Source organism: Cololabis saira, chromosome 16, assembly GCF_033807715.1.
Source record: "Cololabis saira isolate AMF1-May2022 chromosome 16, fColSai1.1, whole genome shotgun sequence".
NCBI lineage: Eukaryota > Metazoa > Chordata > Actinopteri > Beloniformes > Belonidae > Cololabis > Cololabis saira.
In genome coordinates, this window is record NC_084602.1 from 36,855,693 (window position 1) to 36,880,537 (window position 24,845).

Here is a 24,845-nt window from a genome sequence, read left to right on the forward strand (position 1 = left end):
CTCAAGCAGCCGTGGGGCCCCGCGTCGAGGCAAGAGATGATGAGGCAGGGGAAGGTATCCAGTATTTTGCTAATTGGAGAGTTAAAATTGCACATATAGACACCCGATCTGACCCGAAAAACCCAAAAATTTCGAGGCCCCCCCCCCCCCCAGTCATTTCGCATAGGGCCTCGCAAATCTCCCAGGCGGCTCTGCCTACAGGTCAGACATGTCTATACAAAAATGAATAATCTCAGTCATCCCAGATGACTTTCAGTCATCTGCAGGTTTGGTAACCGGTTATGAAGCGTTTTTCTTTTGAAGGTTTCTTGTTTTATATCGTTTTGTGCTTTGCATCGTTTCTCTATTTGCAGCGCGTTTGATGATGCTGCATTTGTCTTTGTTTTTTGCAGCACGTTTTTTCATTTGCACCACGTTCCTCTCTTTGTACCTCGTTTTGAGTTTGTCAATTTGAATCGTTTCTGTACTTGAAGCCGTTTTCCTTAACTGAGACGCATTAGGCTGTTGCAGTGCGTTTGGCCCTTGTCGGCCACCGTAGCTGTCAGTTCATGTGTCCATTTCCATTTTGTATCCATTAAGAGTATTGATTTTAAAGATTTGTTTCAATTAAAATGTAAATCTGGGTTCAGTGAGCGAAAAAAAAACAAAAACAAATTCCATGTTTGGCATGTTCATACTTGGCCAAAAAAGCTTATTCTCTTCTATTTACTCTTACCTTTGAAAATATCCATATGCAACAGACTCAGAGAAATGCAACATAATATTCTACAAAATGTCTATATATCTCCACATATGTATAGTAAATATACAGCAGGGTCTTTGGGAATCTGAAAAGATTCAACATTTTGAACTATATGTGTTGACGTGAGTGTGATAATGAAAGAACAAAATGTGTGCTCCTTCCTCAAAGACACAGAGACAGAAGTCGTGTTTAATATTCTCTTCTTTATTTCAAGTTGCTCCACGAACACAGAAGAGGCAGTTTGAGTCAACGCCGGAGGCTGAAATCTTTTCCTGTCACAATATTTTGGCATAAAAATGAGAAAGGTGAGGAGAGAAGAGTGAGGTTCCCCTGAGCAGCAGAGTCCCAGAGATAACGTGGTGCTGGTACCGGCGGAGGATTCTGTCCACTGAGGTCCGGAAATGTCTCTCAGAGAGAGTCGTGAAGTTCCTACGTCTGTAACTGTCCAGATCAGTCTCTCTAACGTCTAACTGTCCAGATCCGTGAAGTTCCTACGTCTAACTGTCCAGATCCGTCGCTCTAAGAGTCCGTCGCGGGAATAGAAAAACACATTTGGCAAACCGGGTTCAGGTTCAGGTACTGGGGGAAGCAGAGCCGCTCGGGCTCCTTGTCTCATCTACCAATCAGGACGGGGCGAGAGGGCGTGCATAGAGGACTCGGGTCAGGACCCGGGGCGGGATCGGAGTCAGGGCGTTCAGATGTTGGGCAGGTGGTAGTTGAACTTGCGCAGGTTGTGGAACTTGTTTCCGTCCAGGGCGGGCAGGAAGCTGCTGCTGGTGAGCTGGGGCAGATACTGGGGAGAGGAGAATCACAGATTACTGACACCAAACTGGACTAAAGGATGTTAACCGCCTGGACCCGGAGTCCAGACGCCCTAAAACGAGTCCAGACGCCCTAAAACGAGTCCAGACGCCCTAAAACGAGTCCAGACGCCCTAAAACGAGTCCAAATGTCTTAAAACAAATCCAAATGGCCTAAAAACGAGTCCTAACGCCCTGAATCGAGTCCAAACTCACCAACTTAATTTACAAGAAAGGTCAGCCGCATCTGTACTGTCTTAGAAAACTGTCCAAATCCATGTTGATTCATCCTTGATGTCCATGTTTTATCGCTCTTTCATTGAGTCTGTATTAACTTTTTCTTTCATTTGTGGGTTTTCATCACTTAGGGTAAAGCAGAAAACTGTTCTTACCAAGGTGGTTAATGTCAGTAGTAAAATAATAAAACTGTTCTTACCAAGGTGGTTAATGTCAGTAGTAAAATAACTGGCTCTGCTCAGGTGACTCTACAGGACCTGTATAACAAACAGCTGTATAGGAAAGATAAAAACTATCCTATGGGACTGTTCCGTCCTCTACACCAAGAGTTTCAGGTTCTCCCATCGGGTATTTTGCTCAGACTTCCACTTCTCAAAACTAACAGATATAAAAATTCTTTTGTACCTTCTGCATCTCCTTCTCAATTCCATGAGGAAAAGGTAGCTGTTGTGGGGCTTGGATTTTTAGATTTAAAGTCGTTGTCCTTTTTTTTTTTACTATGTGTATACAGTATATTGCTGCAAGATTAATTGCCCCCATTGGGGACAAATAAAGTTGATTGATTGATTGATTGATTGAAACACCTTGAAACGAGCCTGAAGACCCTAAAACAAGTCCAAACACCCAAAAACATATCCAAATACCCTAAAACAAGTCCTAACGCCCTGAAATGAGTCCAAACTCCCAAAAACAAGTCCAAACGCCCCAAAACAGAGCCCGAAGGCCTCCAGCTCTGATGAGGGTTCACCCGGACCGACTCCAGCTCTGTATCAATCCTGCATCAACGTTTGAGACGACACCATTGTAATATTTTCCAACAGAAATGAGAGTAAATAACTCTGATCCTCGTCATCCTCTCACCCCGGGAGGCAGGTGTCTCCGCGGTAACCGGGACCTCCTGTTGCCGGGGCGATCCTGCTCCCGGGCGTCGCTCTTCTCCCTCAGGCTGAGGAAGTACGGATGCTGCAGCAGCTGCTCGCAGCTCAGACGCTCCGCCGGGTCCATGCGGAGGCAGCCCTGAAGAGAGAGAGGAGACACGTTAGTGTGAGCAGAAAACCTGACGTTAACCAGCGGCAAAGTACGGCAAAGTACGGCAGCAGGGGAAAATAGATAACCCTGAACATAAATAAATGATATTTCTGAATTCATTTTTAGTCATATTATTAGTTTATTTTGTTGGGCAGTTATCTTGGAGTTTGAGTTGATGCCATCTAATTTTAAAAAGAACTATTCTTAATTTCTATATTTCTATATTTATTTTTAAAGCTGCTAAGTTGCAGGTACATTTATTATTTATATTAAAGTGGGGTATTTTTTATTTTACTTTTACACAAATATAGACTGAAATAGGCCTACAGTTCACAGTTTATTTCAAAGTACGCCTACAAATGTACACTGCACTTCTGTTATATTTAGGGGTTGTAACAGCTAAAATAAATAAAAGATGAAAACTTATGCTGTTAGCCACTGATGGATTAATTATGCAAGTTCATCTTAATGTAAGATATCAAATCACCCTACCCTCTTATAAATCTGTTTAAGGGAAATATTTGACTTTTTTTTTTTTACTCTCTTTCTGTCTTCTACTCCCTCCCTCTCCTTTTTGCATTTGGACTTTAACTGTTTTAAGTTAAACTGGGATGTTCACGTGATATTGTTGCGCTGACATAGTGAATGAAGTGAACAGAAATGAGTTAAATTGCATTTGTCAGATACGCTTTTTCTGCTCTCTTTATGGTTCCGCGTTACACCAACGCAGAGCCTACTGCGTCAAGTGAGTGAGACTGCAATTGAAAAAGTTCTAATTTTCTTGACCACACAGATAAGCTACACGACTTCTGTGACTCGTAACCTTGCCATCCCTTAGCTTTGACTGAATTGACGCCACTGCTTTAATCTCCGGAGGAGCATCTTTACCTTCATCAGGCTCAGAGTCTGCTGCGAGGCGTTGGGATACTTCTGCTCCAGAGGTTCCTGAAACAGAGACGACAGAGGTTCAGCGGTTTGTGAAGGAGACGACGGCACCTCAGGGTGTCGGAGCAGCGCGGCGTCTCACCATCTCCGGAGGCTCCGGGATGGACAGACCGCAGAAGAACTGGTTGCTGCTGAAGACCTGCTGGTGCCGGGGGGTCAGATCTCCTGCAGGAGGAGGAAAAACCATCCATCAAGACGCTGTTTTAACATCCAGGAACATTTCTTAAAATACTTATTTACACAAAGATAATATCTGCTGATATCTAAGTGTTCATGAAAACAGCAGGAACGGGGCATATATAGGTTTGACGGAGGTAAATTTAAGACTTTTTAATACCATTTTCAAACTAAATTTAAGATCAAAAAGACAAGTCACTAAGAAATCCAGCGCTGAGGTCGAGCACTGCAAAAACTCAAAATCTTAACAAGAATATTAGTCTTATTTCTAGTTAAAATGTCTCATTTTTAGTTAAAAAAAATCTCATTACACTTAAAACAAGACTAATCACTGGAAAAAACAACAATTTTCACCTGTTTCAAGTAGATTTTCACTTAAAATAAGTAGAAAAATCTGCCAGTGGAACAAGATTGTTTTGCTTGTAATGAGAAGATAAATCTTGTTCCACTGGCAGATTTTTCTACTTATTTTAAGTGAAAATTTACTTGAAACAGGTGAAAATTGTCAAATAAGTTATTTTTCTGGTAATGACTCTTGTTTTAAGTGTAATGAGATTTTTTGACTAAAAATGAGACATTTTAACTAGAAATAAGACAAATATTCCTGGTGAAATTTTGAGTTTTTGCAGTGTGTGTTGAATATGACACCGGACCAGATTCATGTTCAGCCCACAGACGTTACTGAGAAGGAAGAAGGCAAACTCCATGTTGTCTGATTCTCACATCCCTTACACAAACAGTTTCAGTTTCTACCATCAGTTACTGCTTACACTCCCTTTTGCAAAGACAAACAGATACAAACACTCCTTTGTTCCTCCACTATTGTTATTTTAAATGCCGGAAGGAAAAGGTAGTGGGTGAAAAAGCCTTCCCACTTAACTATAGCTTAGGTCTGTACTATGATGTGGAACTTATTGTAATTTATTATGTATATTTTATGTATATTTACCATTGTGTGCTTCTCATGTCGTGAAACTAATCACCCCCTTGGGGACAAATAAAGTAATTGATTGATTACTGGGTCTTTTTTGTTTAGTTTAACTGAAATACAACATTTCTGAACATCTCGACCCGTTTCCTCTTCCTCTGGAAGAATTTGCCTGATTGAAAATAAATCTATAAAAAAAAGTTTCAGTGAATCAACAGATTCTTTTTCTTGCACTTCAGACCTGCAACACTTTTAAGGATCCAAGTTCTCGTGACCCAAAGATGAACTCCTCAAACAAACCCCCCAGAAACTAGAGGAGAACCCCTGAAACCCTGGGCCCGTCTCACCCAGAGTCCTCCGGATCAGGAACAGCTGGTCCATGTCCGACTTGCCGGGCCACAGCGGGATCCCCGACAGCAGCTCGGCGAACACACACCCGACCGCCCACACGTCCACCGGGGCCCCGTACTGGGTGTCCCCCACCAGCAGCTCGGGGGCCCGGTACCAGCGGGTCGCCACGTAGTCCGTGTAGTAGTCGCTGGGCCCGGCTGGAGGTCGAGAGACACGACATCAGCAGTTATTAAAGAGGAAAAAATAACAATCCAAACTCAAACTCAGTCACTTTATTTAAAGGGGACCTATTATAACATTTAATGTCTATTTTAAACAGGCCTTGAATGTCTGAAAAACAAGCTTTTGATTGTTTTTTCTATATAAATTAGAAATTCAGCCTCTGGTCCATGTCTTTGGGCGTTGTCCACGTCTCTCTGCGGAAGAAATATTTGTAATGGAAAAAATGACGTATAAACTACAATTACAAGAGACACAATTTCAGTAAAAATTGTAAAAATGGACAGATTCTAGAGAGCACAGCAAGAGGACACCACTGTCACCACTGGACAATAAGGTCATTGATATGAGAATAATTGCTTTGTGAAGTTTGTAAAACCTGACACTGTAATATATTTAATTTTCTGAGATGGCAAAAATAAGAACTTTATTGATCCACATAGGAGTAATTCATGTTATATCAGCTATAGAGAACAAGGTAGTGTCGAAAAACAATATATATCCCCCCTAAAAATAAGAAAAATAGAGAAACATATTTTCTCATCAACAAAACAAATTTAAAAATTTTCAAATAACAAAATAACATATTTTAACAATTTTTCAGACAATAAAATAACTGAAAAAAATCGGAAAAATGGTTTTGTTACTTGAAAATTTTTAAATATGTTTATGTAAAATATGCTTTGTTGATGAGAAAATATGTTTCTCTATTTTTCTTATTTTATTTTTCAGCACTACTTTGTTCTCTATAGCTGATATAACATGAATTACTCCTATGTGGGATCAATAAAGTTCCAAGTTTTGCCATCTGAAAAAATTAAATATATTATATTTGGTGCCTCAATGTTCCCCAAGTATATTAGTGCGTGTGTGAATGAATAAATGAGACGTAAAACGTACATTTCTTTGTAGAAAGGAGCTTTATGAAAATAAGTCCATTTACTTGTATTAGTTACAGCGCAGTCTTGAAAATCCAATATGGCGGCGACGTTGACGTATCACAGCAGCTCCATGGAAGAATACGTTTATGTCTATGGGTATCGCTGTTTATAAGGGATTTCCATCGACTCTCAACGCATCTCTAAAATCTGGGACGGACCATCACACTCCCTGGTCGAATCAGCGTTTTACATCTTTATGGGAGGAAACATACAATCCAGAACAATGTGATCAGAACTCACTGAGGATCCTGGCGAAGCCGAAGTCGCAGAGCTTGATGACCTGGTGTTTGGTGATGAGGATGTTCTCCGGCTTCACGTCCCGGTGGATGCACTGCAGAGACAAGAGGCATCACTGCAGAGACACAAGACATCACTGCAGAGACACAAGAAATCACTGCAGAGACACAAGACATCACTGCAGACACACAAGACATCAGAGACACAAGCCATCACTGCAGAGACACAAGACATCACTGCAGAGACACAAGACATCACTGCAGAGACACAAGACATCACTGCAGAGACACAAGCCATCACTGCAGAGACACAAGACATCACTGCAGAGACACAAGACATCACTGCAGAGACACAAGCCATCACTGCAGAGACACAAGCATCACTGCAGAGACACAAGACATCACTGCAGAGACACAAGACATCACTGCAGAGACACAAGCATCACTGCAGAGACACAAGACATCACTGCAGAGACACAAGCATCACTGCAGAGACACAAGACATCACTGCAGAGACACAAGACATCACTGCAGAGACACAAGACATCACTGCAGAGACACAAGCATCACTGCAGAGACACAAGACATCACTGCAGAGACACAAGCATCACTGCAGAGACACAAGACATCACTGCAGAGACACAAGACATCACTGCAGAGACACAAGCATCACTGCAGAGACACAAGACATCACTGCAGAGACACAAGACATCACTGCAGAGACACAAGCATCACTGCAGAGACACAAGACATCACTGCAGAGACACAAGACATCACTGCAGAGACACAAGACATCACTGCAGAGACAAGAGGCATCACTGCAGAGACACAAGACATCACTGCAGAGACACAAGCCATCACTGCAGAGACACAAGCATCACTGCAGAGACAGAAGACATCACTGCAGAGACACAAGCCATCACTGCAGAGACACAAGCCATCACTGCAGAGACACAAGCATCACTGCAGAGACACAAGACATCACTGCAGAGACACAAGACATCACTGCAGAGACACAAGCATCACTGCAGAGACACAAGACATCACTGCAGAGACACAAGCATCACTGCAGAGACACAAGACATCACTGCAGAGACACAAGACATCACTGCAGAGACAGAAGACATCACTGCAGAGACAGAAGACATCACTGCAGAGACACAAGCATCACTGCAGAGACACAAGACATCACTGCAGAGACACAAGGCATCACTGCAGAGACACAAGACATCACTGCAGAGACACAAGACATCACTGCAGAGACACAAGGCATCACTGCAGAGACACAAGACATCACTGCAGAGACACAAGGCATCACTGCAGAGACACAAGGCATCACTGCAGAGACACAAGACATCACTGCAGAGACACAAGACATCACTGCAGAGACGCAAGGCTAAGACGATGAGAGGAAAGTGGTGTCAGGAGAAGAGGTGAAGGCTCCTAAACGGGGCCCTCGCTGGTCCGCCGAGGGGAAGGAATTCTTGTAAAACAAATAAATAAAAGCCGTAAAGCGGAGAGCTCAGCATGAGCCGGAGGAGGGAGGAGAGCAGAGGACGACCAGAGGATGGAGGGGGAGACGAGGGGTCGCCACGGCGACACTCACGTGTTGTTTGTGACAGAAGTTGACGGCTTGAAGAGTTTGCCAGGTTATACTTCTGACCAGATGCTCCGGGACGCTGCAGGAGAAGAACAACATCAGTCACTACTACTCCACCGATGCTCGTAGAACTTTGTCTACCTGTTCTATAGGTTCCTCATTAAAGTTCAAACTCATCTTTGATGCAGATGACAGTTTATGTCTCAATCCCAAGTGAATTGATTCGAGATATTCAGTACCCCTGACAGTTTTTTTGCAGCATAACACAACGTGGAATCATCAGCATACAGTTGTACTTTACACAAAACTGATGGTAAATGGTTTGTGAGAAGCCCTGAGATCTACTGAGCTGCTGCTGAATTACATCCTCACTTCCTCTTTGAATGAGATCTTTTCAAATAATGTCCGTATGTAGAAAAGCAGACGACATGTCGGCCCCTCCGGTCGTCGCCTACGGACGGATGGAGACAGGGGTGTTTCTAGCACCGTGGGGGCCCTGGGCAGGACAGACCAGGGGCCCCCCAGAATCATGATGAATGAAGTCCAGGACCACAGATCAGTAATTAAATCTTTCATTAAACATTAACATATAAAATAAATAACTATCTTAATGCAAACTTTAAATAAACACTAACTTTAAACTTTTTTTAAAATAATGTAACACACATAACTTACACATTCTTACCACTGTCACCTTTCTTTTTTCCATCCTCTTCTTGTTTTTTTTTCTTTTTGTATGTTTGCTTCATTTTTCAAAATTGTGAATCACTATTACACTGCAAAAACTCAAAATCTTACAAGGAATATTTGTCTTATTTCTAGTTAAAATGTCTCATTTGTAGTAAAAAAAAATCTCACAATCTCAACTTGATCCCACATAGGAGTAATTCATGTTATATCAGCTATAGAGAACAAGGTAGTGCCGAAAAACAATATATATCCCCCCTCACAAAAATAAGAAAAATAGAGAAACATATTTTCTCATCAACAAAACAAATTTAAAAATGTTCAAATAACAAAATAACATATTTGAACCATTTTTCAGACGATAAAATAACTGAAAAAATCTGAAAAATCGTTCAAATATGTTATTTTGTTACCTGAAAAATCAAAAATATGTTTATGTAAAATATGCTTTGTTGAATATGTTTCTCTATTTTTGTGAAGGGGGGATAATTATTGTTTTTCGGCACTACCTTGTTCTCTATAGCTGATATAACATGAATTACTCCTATGTGGGATCAATAAAGTTCTTATTTTGCCATCTGAGAAAATTAAATATATTATATTTGGTGCCTAACTGTTTCCCAAGTATATTAGTGCGTGTGTGAATGAATAAATGAGACGTAAAACGTACATTTCTTTGTAGAAAGGCGCTTTATGAAAATAAGTCCATTTACTTGTATTAGTTTACAGTCTTGAACATCCAATATGGCGGCGACGTTAACGTATCGCAGCAGCTCCATGGAAGGATACGTTTATATGTCTATGGTGACAACATGGAAAGGGCCCCGTGAGGGGGTTTATGACGCGTTGTCGTTGCAGCGTCTAAAGCAGTTCCATTATTTTGTTGGTGACATGAGCTGTCCCTCATTGTCAAAGTTTTCCAGAACTTTTCAGAGCTCTATTAATCTGTAAACACTCCAACCAGACCGGCCTGGTTACATAACCGTGTCCTGGATCGGAGGAGCCGCCACCCTCCCCCCCACTCAAACCCGAGCCAGGAACCCGTCACCTACAGGGAAGAGAAAGGACCTGATAATTCACGGCTCCGGCCCTGAATTTTAGTGGCAAACAAACCGGGCCGAGCAATCGGCCAACTGCTGTCTGTCTGTTAGTTCTTCATAAATCTTTTCCATTCAGTCCCCGTCTTTCGCCCCCACGTCTCCCCCCGCCGCCGCTCCATAACCTCTGGAATGAGCAGAAGTAGAAACCCACTCCATATTTTGCTGTTTTAAAAAAATCTTGGGCTGCTTTTCCAGACGCCGTATTTCCCTCGTCATTTTTAGTAAAAAAAAATCTCATTACACTTAAAACAAAAAAAACAACAATTTCCACCTGTTTCAAGTAGATTTTCACTTAAAATAAGTAGAAAAAGATTTTTTTGCTTGTAATGAGAAGATAAATCTTGTCCCACTGGCAGATTTTCCTACTTATTTCAATTTACTTGAAACAGGTGAAAATTGTCAAATAAGTTATTTATCTGGTGATGACTCTTGTTTTAAGTGTAAAGAGATTTTTTGACTAAAAATGAGACATTTTAACTAGAAATAAGACTAATATCCCTGGTAAGATTTTGAGTTTTTGCAGCGAGCGTTTCCATCAAGAGTCCTGACGTGAAAACGCCGAGCCTTTGTTGGCTCATGGACCTCGCCGTCTATCAGCGTTGCCATGGAAACGGCTAATTCGAGCCTTGTGACCGGCAATTAATTATAATCTCCGCCCCCGTTTCTCCCCTCTCACTTTGTCCTCTCTTCTTTTGTGGACTCTGAACGCCGGGAGCAGAGGAGGGGACCCGGACAGCCAAACGGGCTCCCTATAAAATGTATCTGTGCCTGCCAGCAAAGCATTCTGGGAGATGCATCAGTGTTAAGCATACCACGGAGAGCCGGCCGGCCGCCGGGGAGAACAGAGCCGAGTCAGACGGCACCGTTTCTGAGTGGTCTGAAGCTACACTGAAGTCCAATTTTCTACATATGGTGCCTTTAAAAAGCTGCCCATGCAAATTATTTCCCCTTTCTATTAGGGGTGTAACAATTTATCGTGCCACGAAATTTTGCGATACAAAAACGTCACGATACGTGTCGTGGAGGTGCCAAACTGTATCGCGATATTGGATTATTAATATTAATAGCCTATATTGTGTTGACTAGTAACGCGCAGTGTATTGGTGCCGACCGCGCCTCGACCCGTGGACCAAAATCTTCCTCCGCTCAGAAGAAACTAGTCCCGTTTTGGTCCCGATCACGGGACTCTTGCAGGTTTTGAGCTCTAAACTTTTACTTATGTAAGGCTGGTGTAGAGTTAAGCCTTACCTTATTAAATTAAACCTTTTTGGGGTCGTGAGTAGGATAAACACGGGGACAACTTCTGCTGAGTTCCAGTTACTTTAATGTCCCTCAACAGTGTAGGATTTTAGAACATCAACACAGCACCTAGTGCCGTACTGTGGCGTATCACTCCGCCCAATCTAAAACATATTAACAACTACAGATAAACTGACTAGTGTCATTATAGTCCCTGATTTACATCAGAATATAAAGAATATATTTATAAAATAATGAACCCTGAATTACCAAAATAACCTTCTTAACAAAAATAAATCTCCTCTTACACTTATAAGGTGAGCATGAATCAATCTTTTTTATGATGTAAAATTGTATGTATTTATTTACTTTTATTTATTTATTTAATTTTAGTTGTTAAATTTCTGGAAAAGAAAAAAGTTAAATCATACATGAGAGAAACTATTCATAGTTATTTGTTAGTTAGTTAATAGTTAATGTAGTTATTTGACATTATTATGTACAGTTTAGATTTTTCCATGCTATAATTTGTGTGATTTTTGTGTGAAAGACTTTGCATTCTTCCCATTTGGTGACTTTTAGGTCGTTATATCGAGTTTACGACGTATTTTGTTGCATCTTCACATTTGAACGTGTTTGGAACAATTTCTCCACTGCAAAAAACTCAAAATCTTAACAAGAATATTTGTCTTATTTCTAGTTAAAATGTCTCATTTTTAGTCAACGGCGTGCAATGGCTCGGCTGAAGTGTCATTGCGGTTGCCAGAATAGTTCAGCTTGATAGATTGTGCAAATATAGTTTTGACACCTTTCAAGGAAGTTGTTTCTTTTGTGGTTAACTGAACGCTGTGTTGTGCGTCTCATGTCAGTGAACCCGGGGTGAGGTACATGTTTACTTGTAGGGACACACACTGCAAAAACTCAAAATCTTAACAAGAATATTTGTCTTATTTCTAGTTAAAATGTCTCATTTTTAGTCAAAAAAAAATCTCATTACACTTAAAACAAGACTCATCACTGAAAAAAAAAACTATTTTCACCTGTTTCAAGTAAATTTTCACTTGAAATAAGTAGAAAAATCTGCCAGTGGGACAAGATTTATCTTCTTATTACAAGCAAAAAAATCTTGTCCCACTGGCAGATTTTTCTACTAATTTCAAGTGAAAATTTACTTGAAACAGGTGAAGATTGTCAAATAAGTTATTTTTCTGGTAATGACTAATTAGACATTTTTACTAGAAATAAGACAAATATTCCTGGTAAGATTTTGAGTTTTTGTGTCCCTTTCCCTCCAAATATCAAAACACATAAAACTTTGACGTTACAGTAATTTTCCAGCGACAGAGAGGACACACCGACCCTGCGGGATGGCGGTCCAGCTCGTGGAGGACAGTGTGGTCGCAGTACTCGAACACCAGGTGAAGCTTCCGTTTGCGGCGAAACACCTCGATCAGGTTCACCAGGTTGGCGTGTTTCAGTTGCTGCAGGGAGGAGAAGAGAAGAGGTGAAGGTTTAGTTTAGTTTTAGTTTATTGGTCCTTTTCAATTCCCAGTACAGGTGCAATTCGTCGGTGCCATACAAAAAAAAAAAAAAACAATTTTTGGTATATACACACACACACATTATATTTATTTATATATATATATATATATATATATATATATATATATACATATACACATATATATATATACATATATATATACATACATACATACACACACACACACACACACACACACAATCTTTATACAATTCTAGTTAATCACCAAAGACCAAAAGGCTTAGACAGAAGCCTAAGCTTATGACGCCTACCCTTTTCACAAAAAAATGTTAATTTTATAAACTAGTACAGTGTCATACAGTATTTGTATAATCAATAATACAATACATACACATACCTACACATATGCATTCATACATACATACACGCATACTGTGTATACATACACACGTACGCATATACACATACACATGTCCATAAGCACATGCCCATGTGTATTATCCCTTTGTTTTATATGTATGAATCAATTTGTATTTATAAGTGCTTTTGAATTGTAATAACCTGCTACATATTTTCATTTCAGTATTTAAGCTGTTCCACAGATTAACTCCTGTCACTGAGATCATCGTTGTTTAACGTTGGTTCTTGTCCTTGTTTTCCTGAACATAAATGTTCCCCTGAGTTCATATTTCTAACTCTGCTTTGGAAGAGCTGCTGAATATTGTCAGGAAAGGTTTTATTGTTGATTTTGAACATAAATTGTGCTGTTTTAAGGTCCACTAGATCTCTGAATTTAAGCACATTTGAAGGTGACAGTCTGCACCGCCGCCTGGAGACGAGTTTCATCCTCAACTCTTATCAGAACAGGGTCAACGGTACACAGGACTTAATAAACACGCCGTCGCCCCCGGCAACCTGTAGTATTTATGAGCTGCCAGTGTCCAGCGGGCCGACCCCCCCAACCCCTGCATGACTAATTAATGTCCCCACAAAAGATGCACCGGCACATCTTGGTGGCTAAAGAAATCATTTAACTATTTTTGTTGTATCTTTTCATAATTAAGATCCTATAAATATTTAGGCACTGTTATTGACAACAAACTGTCATTTGGAAAAAATACAGACTGGATCTACAGGACTCTCTGAGAAAATTAGAATATTGTGATAAAAGTTCTTTATTTTCTGTAATGCAATTAAAAAACTAAAATGTCATACATTCTGGATTCATTACAAATCAACTGAAATATTGCAAGCCTTTTATTATTCTAATATTGCTGATTATGGCTTACAGTTTAAGATTAAGATTCCCAGAATATTCTAATTTTTTGAGATAGGATATTTGAGTTTTCTTAAGCTGTAAGCCATGATCAGCAATATTAAAATAATAAAAGGCTTGCAATATTTCAGTTGATTTATAATTAATCCAGAATGTATGACATTTTTGCATTACAGAAAATAAAGGACTTTATCACAATATTCTAATTTTCTGAGACAGTCCTGTATAAAAAAAAGCCACCAGCGCCTTTTTTGTCTTCGAAAACTCTAAATTCCAGGTGGATTCTTCCCTGATGACGATGTTTTATCGTTCTTTTATCAAAAGTGTTATCACTTTTTCTTTTATTTGTTGGTTTCAATCTTTGAAGGTCAAAGACAGAAACTTGCTCAATAAGGTTGTCAGTCTAAGCAGTAAAATCATTTGGTCGGCTCAACAAACTTCACAAGAACTTTATAACAAACAGCTGATCAAGAACTCCATGTTGTCTGATTCTCACATCCCTTAACAAACAGTTTCAGTTTCTACCATCAGTTACTGCTTAGACAAACCGATACAAACACTCCTTTGTTCCTCCGCTATTGTTCTTTTAAATGCCGGAAGGAAAAGGTAGTGGGTGAAAAAGCCTTCCCTCTTAAGCTTAGGTCTGTACTATGATATGGAACTTATTGTAATTTATTATGTATATTTACCATTGTGTGCTTCTCCTGTCACGAAACTAATCGCCCCCTTGGGGAAAAAATAAAGTACTGTATTTTCTGGACTATAAGCCGCATCCGCTCTATAAAAAAAAAAAAAAAAAAAGATATGCAAGCCGCAAATATTTCTGTTGTTAGATTAGATATTTACTACATGTACAGAAGGATTTTGAACTGTAAATGATGTACATGTTTGTACCTAAATAGATCCTTTCCTAACAGTGTCTTTTAACACGGCAGCAACTTTGCTGATTAAAACGGGACAGAACCAAGAGAAAAAAACGGTATTTATTTATCTATTTATCTGTTTGAAATCTGCTTCTACCTACTTCTATCTGCTAAAGAAGAAGTAGCGTATTCTTCTTTGCATTTATTTTGTATTAGTTTTGATTCTAATTCTGGTTAGAGCGCCCCGAGCGGTGGAAGAAAAATCCACAGAATAGCTGCACCTTTGTATAAGCTGCATGGTTGAAAACCTATGGAAAAAATAGCGGCTTATAGTCCAGAAAATACGGTAATTGATTGATTGATTGATAAAGCCTGAACTTGCTGCCACCTTGAGCATCCGGATCTCCCTCAGCGCGATCTTCTTGATGACGGGATCGTCCTCCGACTCCACGAACTTCTTGATGGCCACGATCTGGCCGTTGTCCTTGTTCCTGCACTTGAAGACGACGCCGTACGAGCCCTCGCCAATCTTCCCGATCTTCTCGTACTTCTCCATCCTCGCCGGCAGGGAGGGGAAGGGAAAACAACAACAAAAACAACGAGGACGAGGACAGTCCTTTATGGGCGGGGAGGCGACTCTGCAGCTGAGGACACAAACGAGAAATCTGACTCATTTCTATGCTATTCTATTTTGCTCTGTCTTATGATTGTATGTTGTATTTCTGTATGTTTTATTCTGTAACGCACTTTGGCTGTAAAGGGCTATATACAGGACTGTCTCAGAAAATTAGAATATTGTGATAAAGTTCTTTATTTTCTGTAATGCAAAAATGTCATACTTTCTGGATTCATTACAAATCAACTGAAATATTGCAAGCCTTTTATTATTTCAATATTGTTGATTATGGCTTACAGCTTAAGAAAACTCAAATATCCTATCTCAAAAAATTTGAATATTCTGGGAATCTTAATCTTAAACTGTAAGACATAATCAGCAATATTAAAATAATAAAAGGCTTGCAATATTTCAGTTGAAATAAAGTACATTTTCCCTCCTTCCTTTCTTCCTTCCTGAGGGACAATGTACATTAATGAACATTTTAAAAATGTAAATGCACCCAATTGTAGCCAAAAGGCTAATCAGAAGGAACACAAGGCGTATTTACATTTACATTTAATTAGCAGTTTTTGTGATTGCAGCCATAAAAGAAAAGCAAGTAGGTTTTATTTTTGTGATTGCTCCTTTAAAAAAACCTGTTTACTTTTGCACCACTGATGAAGAGTCACCATTAAAACCTAAACTGATGGAGCTAAAAAGCTGTCACACACATCTTTGACCTAAATTTAAGTGTTTCTACATGTTATCTAATAAATTTACATGCAAAGATCAGATTTAGTTGCTTAGAGAGAGAATATTAGACCAGTTAGTAAGACAGTCCCTAAAAGTCCCTTCTGGGAAGAAAGAGAGAAAAATAAATACATAGAATACTAAATCAATAGTTTAAACAAGAAATTAAAAGCTTAGATGAGTTAAAAATGACTCATATTGTGAGTTTCCAGCATTTACAACCAAGACTCAGCAAAGGTGTCTCAAAATAAGAAGAAACATTTCCATATTTCTATAGTAACTATTTTTCAGGTAAAGATTCTTTTCAGCATCAAATTAAACTTACTTTTAGGGGAAAATATTTGCAGATGTTTGTCCGGCAGTGACACTGGGAACGAGGCCCCTCTTCTTCCTCTTCTTCCTCACAAAACCCTGTGAACGTCTGTCTCTGCAGCTGCAACAAGCTCAGGTTTTAAAGAGTCAAGTCAGACATGACAGATCTCCTCCCTGCCAAGACTTTCAAAATAAAAGACTTGTTGCTGTCCAGCAGCCACAGAAATGTGCTGAATTTAAATGTTTACTTTTTTATCAATACTAATACTAATAATACTAATAATAAAGTGTTTAAATCCAGTGCACAACAGTAATTTCACTTGATGGTTCAAAGTAATTCAAATATATTCTGGATTTAAATGATGAGAAATGTTGTCTGTCATGTTTATAACAAAATAAAGCAGCCCTGAAGAACTTTAATTTGTGGATGTGATGAATTTCAAACCACGTTTCATTCTACCACATTGCCCTTTTTTTAAATTAATGTATTTTTACCTTCAGGTAAATCTTGAACTGTGTACAGAGTATAAGATTTGTCCATCCTTGACTAAAAACCCAGAGCAACATTAATGAATCCTGTCAGGTCTTTTCTCCGACATGTTGCAGCTGCACTGCAAAAACTCAAAATCTTACCAGGAATATTTGTCTTATTTCTAGTTAAAATGTCTCATTTTTAGTCAGAAAATCTCATTACACTTAAAACAAGAGTCCACCAGAAAAATAACTTATTTGACAATTTTCACCTGTTTCAAGTACATTTTCACTTGAAATAAGTAGAAAAATCTGCCAGTGGAACAAGATTTATCTTCTCATTACAAGCAAAAAAATCTTGTTCCACTGGCAGATTTTTCTACTTATTTGAAGTGAAAATGTACTTGAAACAGGTGAAAATTGTCAAATAAGTTATTTCTCTGGTAATGACTCTTGTTTTAAGTGTAATGAGATTTTTTTGAATAAAAATGAGACATTTTAACTAGAAATAAGACAAATATTCTTGTTAAGATTTTGAGTTTTTGCAGTGCAGAACATTATCTTAACTGGGGCGTTTTTGTTTTCTAAGATCTTCACTTCCTCAAAAACATACCGGTATATACATATATACACATATATATATATATATATATATATATAAATATATATTTAAAAAAATTACAGGACGAACGCAGAGGATCAATAAAAAGTTCTGACTAAAACCTTCATTACTTATGTTGCTTTACTCTCTGATGCCTCAGCTGGGGTGTAACTGGCTCTGCTGCTTTTATTTTGAAGGGAACGTCACCAGACTTCTGACTACCAAACGTTTCACTGAGTAAGTGACACATTTCTGCCTCCTCCAGTCTGGTTCCCTTAGGAACAGCTGACTCCCCCTACAGAGAGACAGGAAAACAGGACATGTACATTTCCACAGCTGAGTGACTCTGCCAGAGAGGATGTTGTTTTTACGAGCGTAAAAAACATTCACGTGAAAACCAGCCGTCCAGGCCGAGACTCCCACGTACGACGCCGGTTTCTGACCAGACTGTCCTGAATCCTCCCGTATTTACATACAGAAATATCATTATTAACTCTAATCAAACATTGTTTAAAGTCTGACAGGCCGTCCTCCGGGTCCTGGTACCTCTTTCATCTCCCGGTACAGAACGTACCAGAGCGACTTTATGTGATGATTCAAACAACAGCATCCAAGAGTCCTTGTTCACTGCAAAAACTCAAAATCTTACCAGGAATATTTGTCTTATTTCTAGTTAAAATGTCTAATTTTTAGTCAAAAAATCTTATTACACTTAAAACAAGAGTCATTACCAGAAAAATAACTTGTTATTTGACAATTTTCACCTGTTTCAAGTAGATTTTCACTTGAAATAAGTAGAAAAATCTGCCAGTGGGACAATATTTATCTTCTCATTACAAGCAAAGAAATCTTGTTCTACTGGCAGATTTTTCTTCTTATTTTAAGTGAAAATCTACTTGAAACAGGTGAAAATTGTTGTTTTTTCCAGTGATGAGTCTTGTTTTAAGTGTAATGAGATTTTTCTGACTAAAAATGAGACATTTTAACTAGAAATAATACAAAAATTCCTGGTAAGATTTTGAGTTTTTGCAGTGTTCCGCTCCGGACCAACCGGACCTTCTGCTCTGTGAATTTTTCGGATGTTTCTACGCCACCGCATGCTGTTTTTGGTGTTTTTTTGTTGATACGAGCCTGTGACAAACTGAAAACAGGAAGATTCACCGCGGTCCCTCCGAGACCAATTAGAGCTTCGTCGAGCCGGAAAGCAACGAGACGCCTCTGGTCTCGCGGCACAATAACAAACAAGCCGTGTGGTTGTGTTAATAGCTTTTTTTAATTACAAAAAAAAACACAGTACACATAAAACATGTTGCAAAGGGAATGCAGAGATGTTAATAAAACCTAGCATTGACCCTCAATTTGTCATTTTTTACTTTAAATAAAAAAAAAAATGTACAAAAGTGCTTAAATGGTGCAAATAATAAGAAGTAAAAGTTCTATAAAAGAAGAGGGTAAAAGGAGACGCATGTACAGTTTATCCCAAAGTCTAAAAACGCAGCAGAAATGAGGATGCAACTATATTACAATGCAGTAAAAAAGAGAGGAAGCTGCTCAGAAATGGTTCTCTAGTTCATCCCCTGCAGCCGAACTCGCTCCCACTGAAGATGAGGTTAATAAATATCGCTTAAATAACCCATCATACTTTAAACTGATCCATTAGTTGTGACCGGCGAGCGTGTAAAGTCTCCTCTGAGCCGCCGGTGACTCCCACTAACAATGATTATGGGTGACACGTTACTATCACGATTAATCTCCCGTTGTTTCCTAATACAATCACCATCCTTGTGAATTTTAATGGCACTTAAATCAGTAATACCTCTACACATGTTCTCTGTAACTCAGTCCACAGTATAGAAAACTAAAAAAAAAATAAAAGAATTAAGAACTGTAACAAAGTTTGAGTTTTTAATCCTCTTCCAGCTCAAACGGCGAATGTTTACTGTCGGATCCAGAGCGACCGGAGCGGCTCTCCCACTGACCTGCGGATCCGCGTGTCGGAAACAAAAGGCTCCCGGGAAAACCGGCTCAAACCAAACTTTTCCCTTTAGCGAAGCGGGGAAGGTCCTGCAGGTCCAGGTCTGGAGCTTTTCTCCCAAAACTGAGGCTTCACGTTCCCGGGAAGCGTCCGGTCTCCGCGGCGTCAGTAACTGTTCTCGTGTCCGGCCAGGATGTACAGGTTGCTCTGGGCCGTGGGGTTGTCGGTCGGCCGGCTCTCCAGAACCACCACCCTGCAGGAGGAACCAGAGCAGTAATGAGGACCCGGTTCTGCACATTTAACACTTATTGTTTCAGGATTCAGGTGATTCATGTCATTATATAATTATGCTTCCATGACGGTTCTTTGCTGACGTTTCCCATCGCCACGTACTCTGAAGTTTACAGTCAGCTTGAGTCTAGACCTGATGGAAACTCTGAAGCCCCGTTTCCACGTAGCAAAAACTGTGGTGTTTTCATGCGTTTTGGCCGTTCATTTACACGAAAACGAAGCTCAAAGTCACCAAAAACGATCATTTCTGAAAACTCCGGCCAAAGTGGAGATTTGCAAAAACTCTGTCTTCACGTTTGCTTGTAAACGGAGGGAAACGGACATTTAGGCTTCAGAACGTCACATTATGAGACAGAAACGTCACCACACTGCAAAAACTCAAAATCTTTACAAGAATATTTGTCTTATTTCTAGTTGAAATGTTTCATTTTTAGTAAAAAAAATCTCATTACACTTAAAACAAAACATCACTGGAAAAAAGTGAAAATGTACTTGAAACAGGTGAAAATTGTCAAATAAGTTATTTATCTGGTGATGACTCTTGTTTTAAGTGTAATGAGATTTTTTGACTAAAAATTAGACATTTTAACTAGAAATAAGACAAATATTCCTGGTAAGATTTTGAGTTTTTGCAGTGCAGCGTCATGTGTGCGACCTGTGTTTACAATTTGTTTGGCCACAGTCAATATTTTCTTGTATTTTACCTGTTTTATATTCTAAAGTCACATTTCCTCGACATTTCGACTTTTTTTCCTCAACATTTCGACTTTTTTCAGGAAATTTTGACTATTTCCTCAAAATTTTGACTTTTTTTGTTGACATTTTGACTTTTTTCCTCAAGCTTGTACTTCAACATTAATCTTGACATTTCAACTTTTTTCTCGAAATTTTGACTTTTTTCTCGAAGTGCATAATAAAAAAGAAATCTTCCCCCAGTTCTAACTAATATAGAAACATGCAGCATGTGTTGCCTTCATTCTAAGGCTTATACAAGACTTTTCATTTTTTGCGGCTCCAGACATATTCGTTTTTTGTGTTTTGGGTCCAATACGGCTCTTTCAACATGTGTTGCCGACCCCTGGTCTAACGTGTAACTGCACTGCCGGACATGCTGGTGTTGGTTGGTGGTGACGGCCTCCGTCCTCCGGCGTCGGTGCTGACGAGAGCCGTGTCGGGTCAGGACAGCGGCGAGCGCATCTTCAGCTGCAGCCGGAGTCGCGCTGACGGAGTTACATCCTATACGGTCCGTTCCATGGGATGAAATTACAGAGCCGTGGAGAGAAACCCACACCGGGCTGGCAGTGCCCGCCGGCCGTGAATTAAACATGGGGGGGCCGAGATGCAAAGAGCAGCCGAACCGGTATCAGCGGGTCACGGCCTGGTCAGTCCAGGCCGACGCAGCAGCACCTTCACTGCTCCGGGAGTTCCAGTGAAAGCTAAATCACATCCCATCACATTAAAAGGGGACCTATTATGGCATTTAATGTCTATTTTAAACAGGCCTTGAATGTCTTAAAAACAAGTTTTTGATTGTTTTTTCTATATAAATTAGAAATTCAGCCTCTGGGCCATGTCTTTATCTTTACCGTTTCTAACCTCATTATCTATGCAGGATTCTGAGTGGGCGGGGCTATGATAATGAGGCTCTGTGCTGATTGGCTGCCTGAATGACGCGATACACCGCTACGGAAAAATGGTGGAAGCTCCGGCCGGTGGAGTTAAGGCTGAATTATGGTTCTGCATTGGTGTAACATGGAACCCGCTGTGAAGTTGCATCTGTGACGTCATGTTCATTCCCTCTATTGATATCGCAGGTTTATCAATCCGGTACGTTTTCACAGCTCGTCCTACGTCGACACGTACATCATCACGTCGTCAGCGCGTCGTCGTCAGGTTGGATTTTTTCACGCCACTTCCAGCGAAAAGGGAGATGACGTCATTCCCCCGGGAAACTAGCCGGTTTGGATTTGCGCTCGTTTGGCACCGGATGAAGACGCTTTCTCTAAAAACTACAAATAAAATTATATATCTCAAAAACTAAAGTATGAATTAATTCCAAATACATTTCCTGTGGTTTGAAAAGCTTCTGTGTTACTTTTTCTAGCTGTGGGATTTCTGTATTTAGAAAAATTTGTAAAATTAAAAAACGATTTAGTTTTTTTGGTAGTTATTTTCGCTTTTTTATCAATTTATTTAGTTCGTATGGACTTGTAACATCCAGATTATTAAAGATTGGCTTATATGGGTTGTATTGATGCATAGCAAATAAAACTACTACTAAATAATGTCAGAATAGCAGAAATGTGAACATATGCTTAGACAGACTTGTTCTATGGTAGCTCATAAGGGGTTCATCTGTATTTTCTGAAACAAATCTTCTAAATTTGACTTTGGTAAAGCGCTGAGATGCTCAGCCAATTATAAGAGGAATAAGACAAAACACTTGTACGAATATTTTTTCTAAATTTAGTTGCAGGCAACGATCAATTACAAGTGCAACAACAATATTTTATGACCAAACAATAATAAATGTAAAAAATATCAAGCAACCAGCCTCAATATTTCAGAATGATGGTTTCTCTCCGTTGTAGGGCTGAACGATTTTTGAAAATAATCTAATTGCGATTTTTTTTCCTCAATATTGCGATTGCGATTTAATATGCGATTATTTTTTTCAAGGTCCTGTTCTCATGTATTTTTCAACTACACAAGTAATAAATCAGTCTGTTTTATAATAAACAATGCCAGATTTATTTAAAGCACAGATTACAACAATAAAGAAAACAAATTTGTGCCTTTACCTCTTTAACACGTCTACACATGGGTCGTTCTCTCTGAACCCAAACCGGGTTAAACTTTAGCCAAAACGTGGCGTAGTTTAATAGAAAAACACAGAAAAACTCCCACAGGGAACAAAAAACCTTCCTCACAGGCAGTACTCGAGTTGTAAAAAAAAAAAAAAAATCAGGGGGGATGGTGGATTTTATCATATGGGGAGTGGGACAGATAATTTGTGCTGATTACAAATAATAAAATATATAACAAATAATAGCACTGACCTGCAGTAATACTGCAGGAATGACATAGCAGCAGTTAAATGCAGCCTTCTGTAAGCTTTAAATATCCACTGGGCTTACATCAAATACATCAAAACACACCAATAAAAAACACTTTTCTGAACTTATCAATATGACTCTGTCCTTCACAGGATAAGTAACATGGATCACTGCAAAAACTCACAATCTTAACAAGAATATTTGTCTTATTTCTAGTCAAAATGTCTCATTTTAGTAAAAAAAAATCTCATTACACTTAAAACAAGACTCATCACTGGAAAAAACAAATATTTTCACCTGTTTCAAGTGGATTTTCACTTGAAATAAGTAGAAAAATCTGCCAGTGGAACAAGATTTTTTTGCTTGTAATAAGAAGATAAATCTTGTCCCACTGGCAGATTTTCCTACTTATTTCAGGTGAAAATTTACTTGAAACAGGTGAAAATTGTCAAGTTATTTTTCTGGTGATGACTCTAAATGTTGAAATAGCAGTAAAACCACATTCATTGATGAAATGACATAAGGGATGGAAAGGAGGGATGGCAGTTTTACAGGGGGGATGATTTGGACCGTTTTTATTTCAGGGGGGGGTGATTTTGACCGTTTTTTATTTCATCCCTCCTCAACTTTAGTACTGCTCACAGGGAACTCAGAACTTCTTCATAAATAACTCAAAAATCACAGAGAAAAAAAAACACCAGCAAACTAACAAACAAACCAATAAAGCTCACAGAGTTAACAAAACGAACCAGAAATGAACAACTCACTCTTTATCTTCTCCTGATGAGCTGAAAGGGCTGCAGCTGGTTTAAGGCTGATTTATGGTTCCGCGTTACACCAACGCAGAACGTACGCCGTAAGGTACGCGGTACGCGCATCGTACGGTGCGCGTCGCCGCGTAACTTACGGCGTACGTTCTGCGTTGGTGTAACGCGGAACCATAAATCAGGCTTCACAGCGCAACTGTCCGCCCGGCTCGTGCTCGGCGCCGCGCGCAGCTCTTAACCACGCCGACTCCGCGTTCATATATTTAATACATTTATAAAGCCCATATATTTATAAAGCCCTGCCTGGCCGAGCCCTAACCCTGAGGCCACGGTAAATAGAGTATGTTACAGGCGGACACGCGGCACTGTTGACTTTTTTTCTCTGCCGGCAACGTGACCAGATCACGTGACCAGATCACCTGACTGGTCAAATCGCAGCCTTTGCGGTTAGAAAATCTCGTTTTATCACATCGCGATATTATCGCAAATGCAATTAATCGTTCAGCCCTACTCCGTTGTAAATGTTTTAATCATTTTAATCGTTCCTCTGCTCGTTACAACTCCCCCGGGGGGTTGATGATCGATCACACAAACCTACGGTTCCTTCCCAGGTCTCTGTTCGTCCTTCAGCCCGTATTTCTCTGCTTTTCCTGCCAACTTGCTGTCATCTCATGGAATAAAACTTCAGGGAATACATCTGTGATTCAGCTTTTTGCAACCGTGTGTTTGTCCAACAACACAAAGAAGGAAATGCAGAGCAAACAGGAGGAACTGGAGCAGCAGGACAGTTTTTCTGAGTAAAGCTAAAACACAGAGCCCTGAGGGAAGACAGATCTATCTCCTGCAGATTCTTGGACAACTATACAGCAGATAAAATAATCTACTTGTAAATATGTTGAACAGGCCGAGTTAGGCCACGTTTCCACATAGACAAAAACGGATATTTCCCCATCTACGTTTTGAAAAATACCCTCATTTACACGAACCCCCATAAATATCTGTTAAGGTGCTATGAGCAGCCAAACCTACAGGGGGCAGTGTAACGAGAAGATAAAGTCATGCTGGGCCAATCAGAATCCTGGAAAAAAACTTCAACAAATGACACAAGTAACTTCCAGTTACTTCCAAGATGAACGAGAGTCTTTGGTTT

At 39.6% G+C, this 24,845-nt stretch overlaps 2 protein-coding genes across 5 annotated transcripts in view; both read right to left on the minus strand.

Moving 5' to 3' along the window:
• Positions 1 to 1,215: 1,215 nt before the first annotated feature.
• cdkl1 (cyclin dependent kinase like 1 (CDC2 related kinase)) lies at positions 1,216 to 16,649 on the minus strand. The gene is made up of 10 exons (XM_061743726.1): positions 16,548 to 16,649; positions 15,263 to 15,518; positions 12,591 to 12,712; positions 8,212 to 8,284; positions 6,610 to 6,700; positions 5,206 to 5,406; positions 3,836 to 3,918; positions 3,697 to 3,753; positions 2,641 to 2,796; positions 1,216 to 1,535 (listed from the first exon to the last, which is right to left on the minus strand). The coding sequence occupies exons 2-10, from the start codon at positions 15,428 to 15,430 to the stop codon at positions 1,437 to 1,439; spliced, it is 1,050 nt and encodes a 349-aa protein (XP_061599710.1). The 5' UTR covers positions 15,431 to 15,518; positions 16,548 to 16,649; the 3' UTR covers positions 1,216 to 1,436.
• Positions 16,650 to 18,860: 2,211 nt separating this feature from the next.
• The window catches only part of map4k5 (mitogen-activated protein kinase kinase kinase kinase 5), a 65,999-nt gene continuing 60,014 nt past the window's right edge, over positions 18,861 to 24,845 (minus strand). For all 4 annotated transcript variants that reach the window (XM_061743725.1, XM_061743724.1, XM_061743723.1 and 1 more), the window contains one exon: positions 18,861 to 19,834. In XM_061743725.1, coding sequence (XP_061599709.1) covers positions 19,747 to 19,834 — 88 coding nt within the window. In that variant the 3' untranslated portion in view covers positions 18,861 to 19,746. The remainder of the gene's footprint in view (positions 19,835 to 24,845) is intronic.

What these genes read in the sequence shown, in the direction of transcription:
- cdkl1 (XM_061743726.1), bottom strand. Translation starts at nt 15,430, where the DNA reads ATGGAGAAGTACGAGAAGATCGGGAAGATTGGCGAGGGCTCGTACGGC. An exon ending in CGGCTTCGCCAGGATCCTCA is followed by an intron (nt 5,407 to 6,609) that starts GTGAGTTCTGAT and finishes CTCGACCTCCAG; the next exon opens with CCGGGCCCAGCGACTACTAC. An exon ending in TCCCGGAGCCTCCGGAGATG is followed by an intron (nt 3,754 to 3,835) that starts GTGAGACGCCGC and finishes TCTCTGTTTCAG; the next exon opens with GAACCTCTGGAGCAGAAGTA.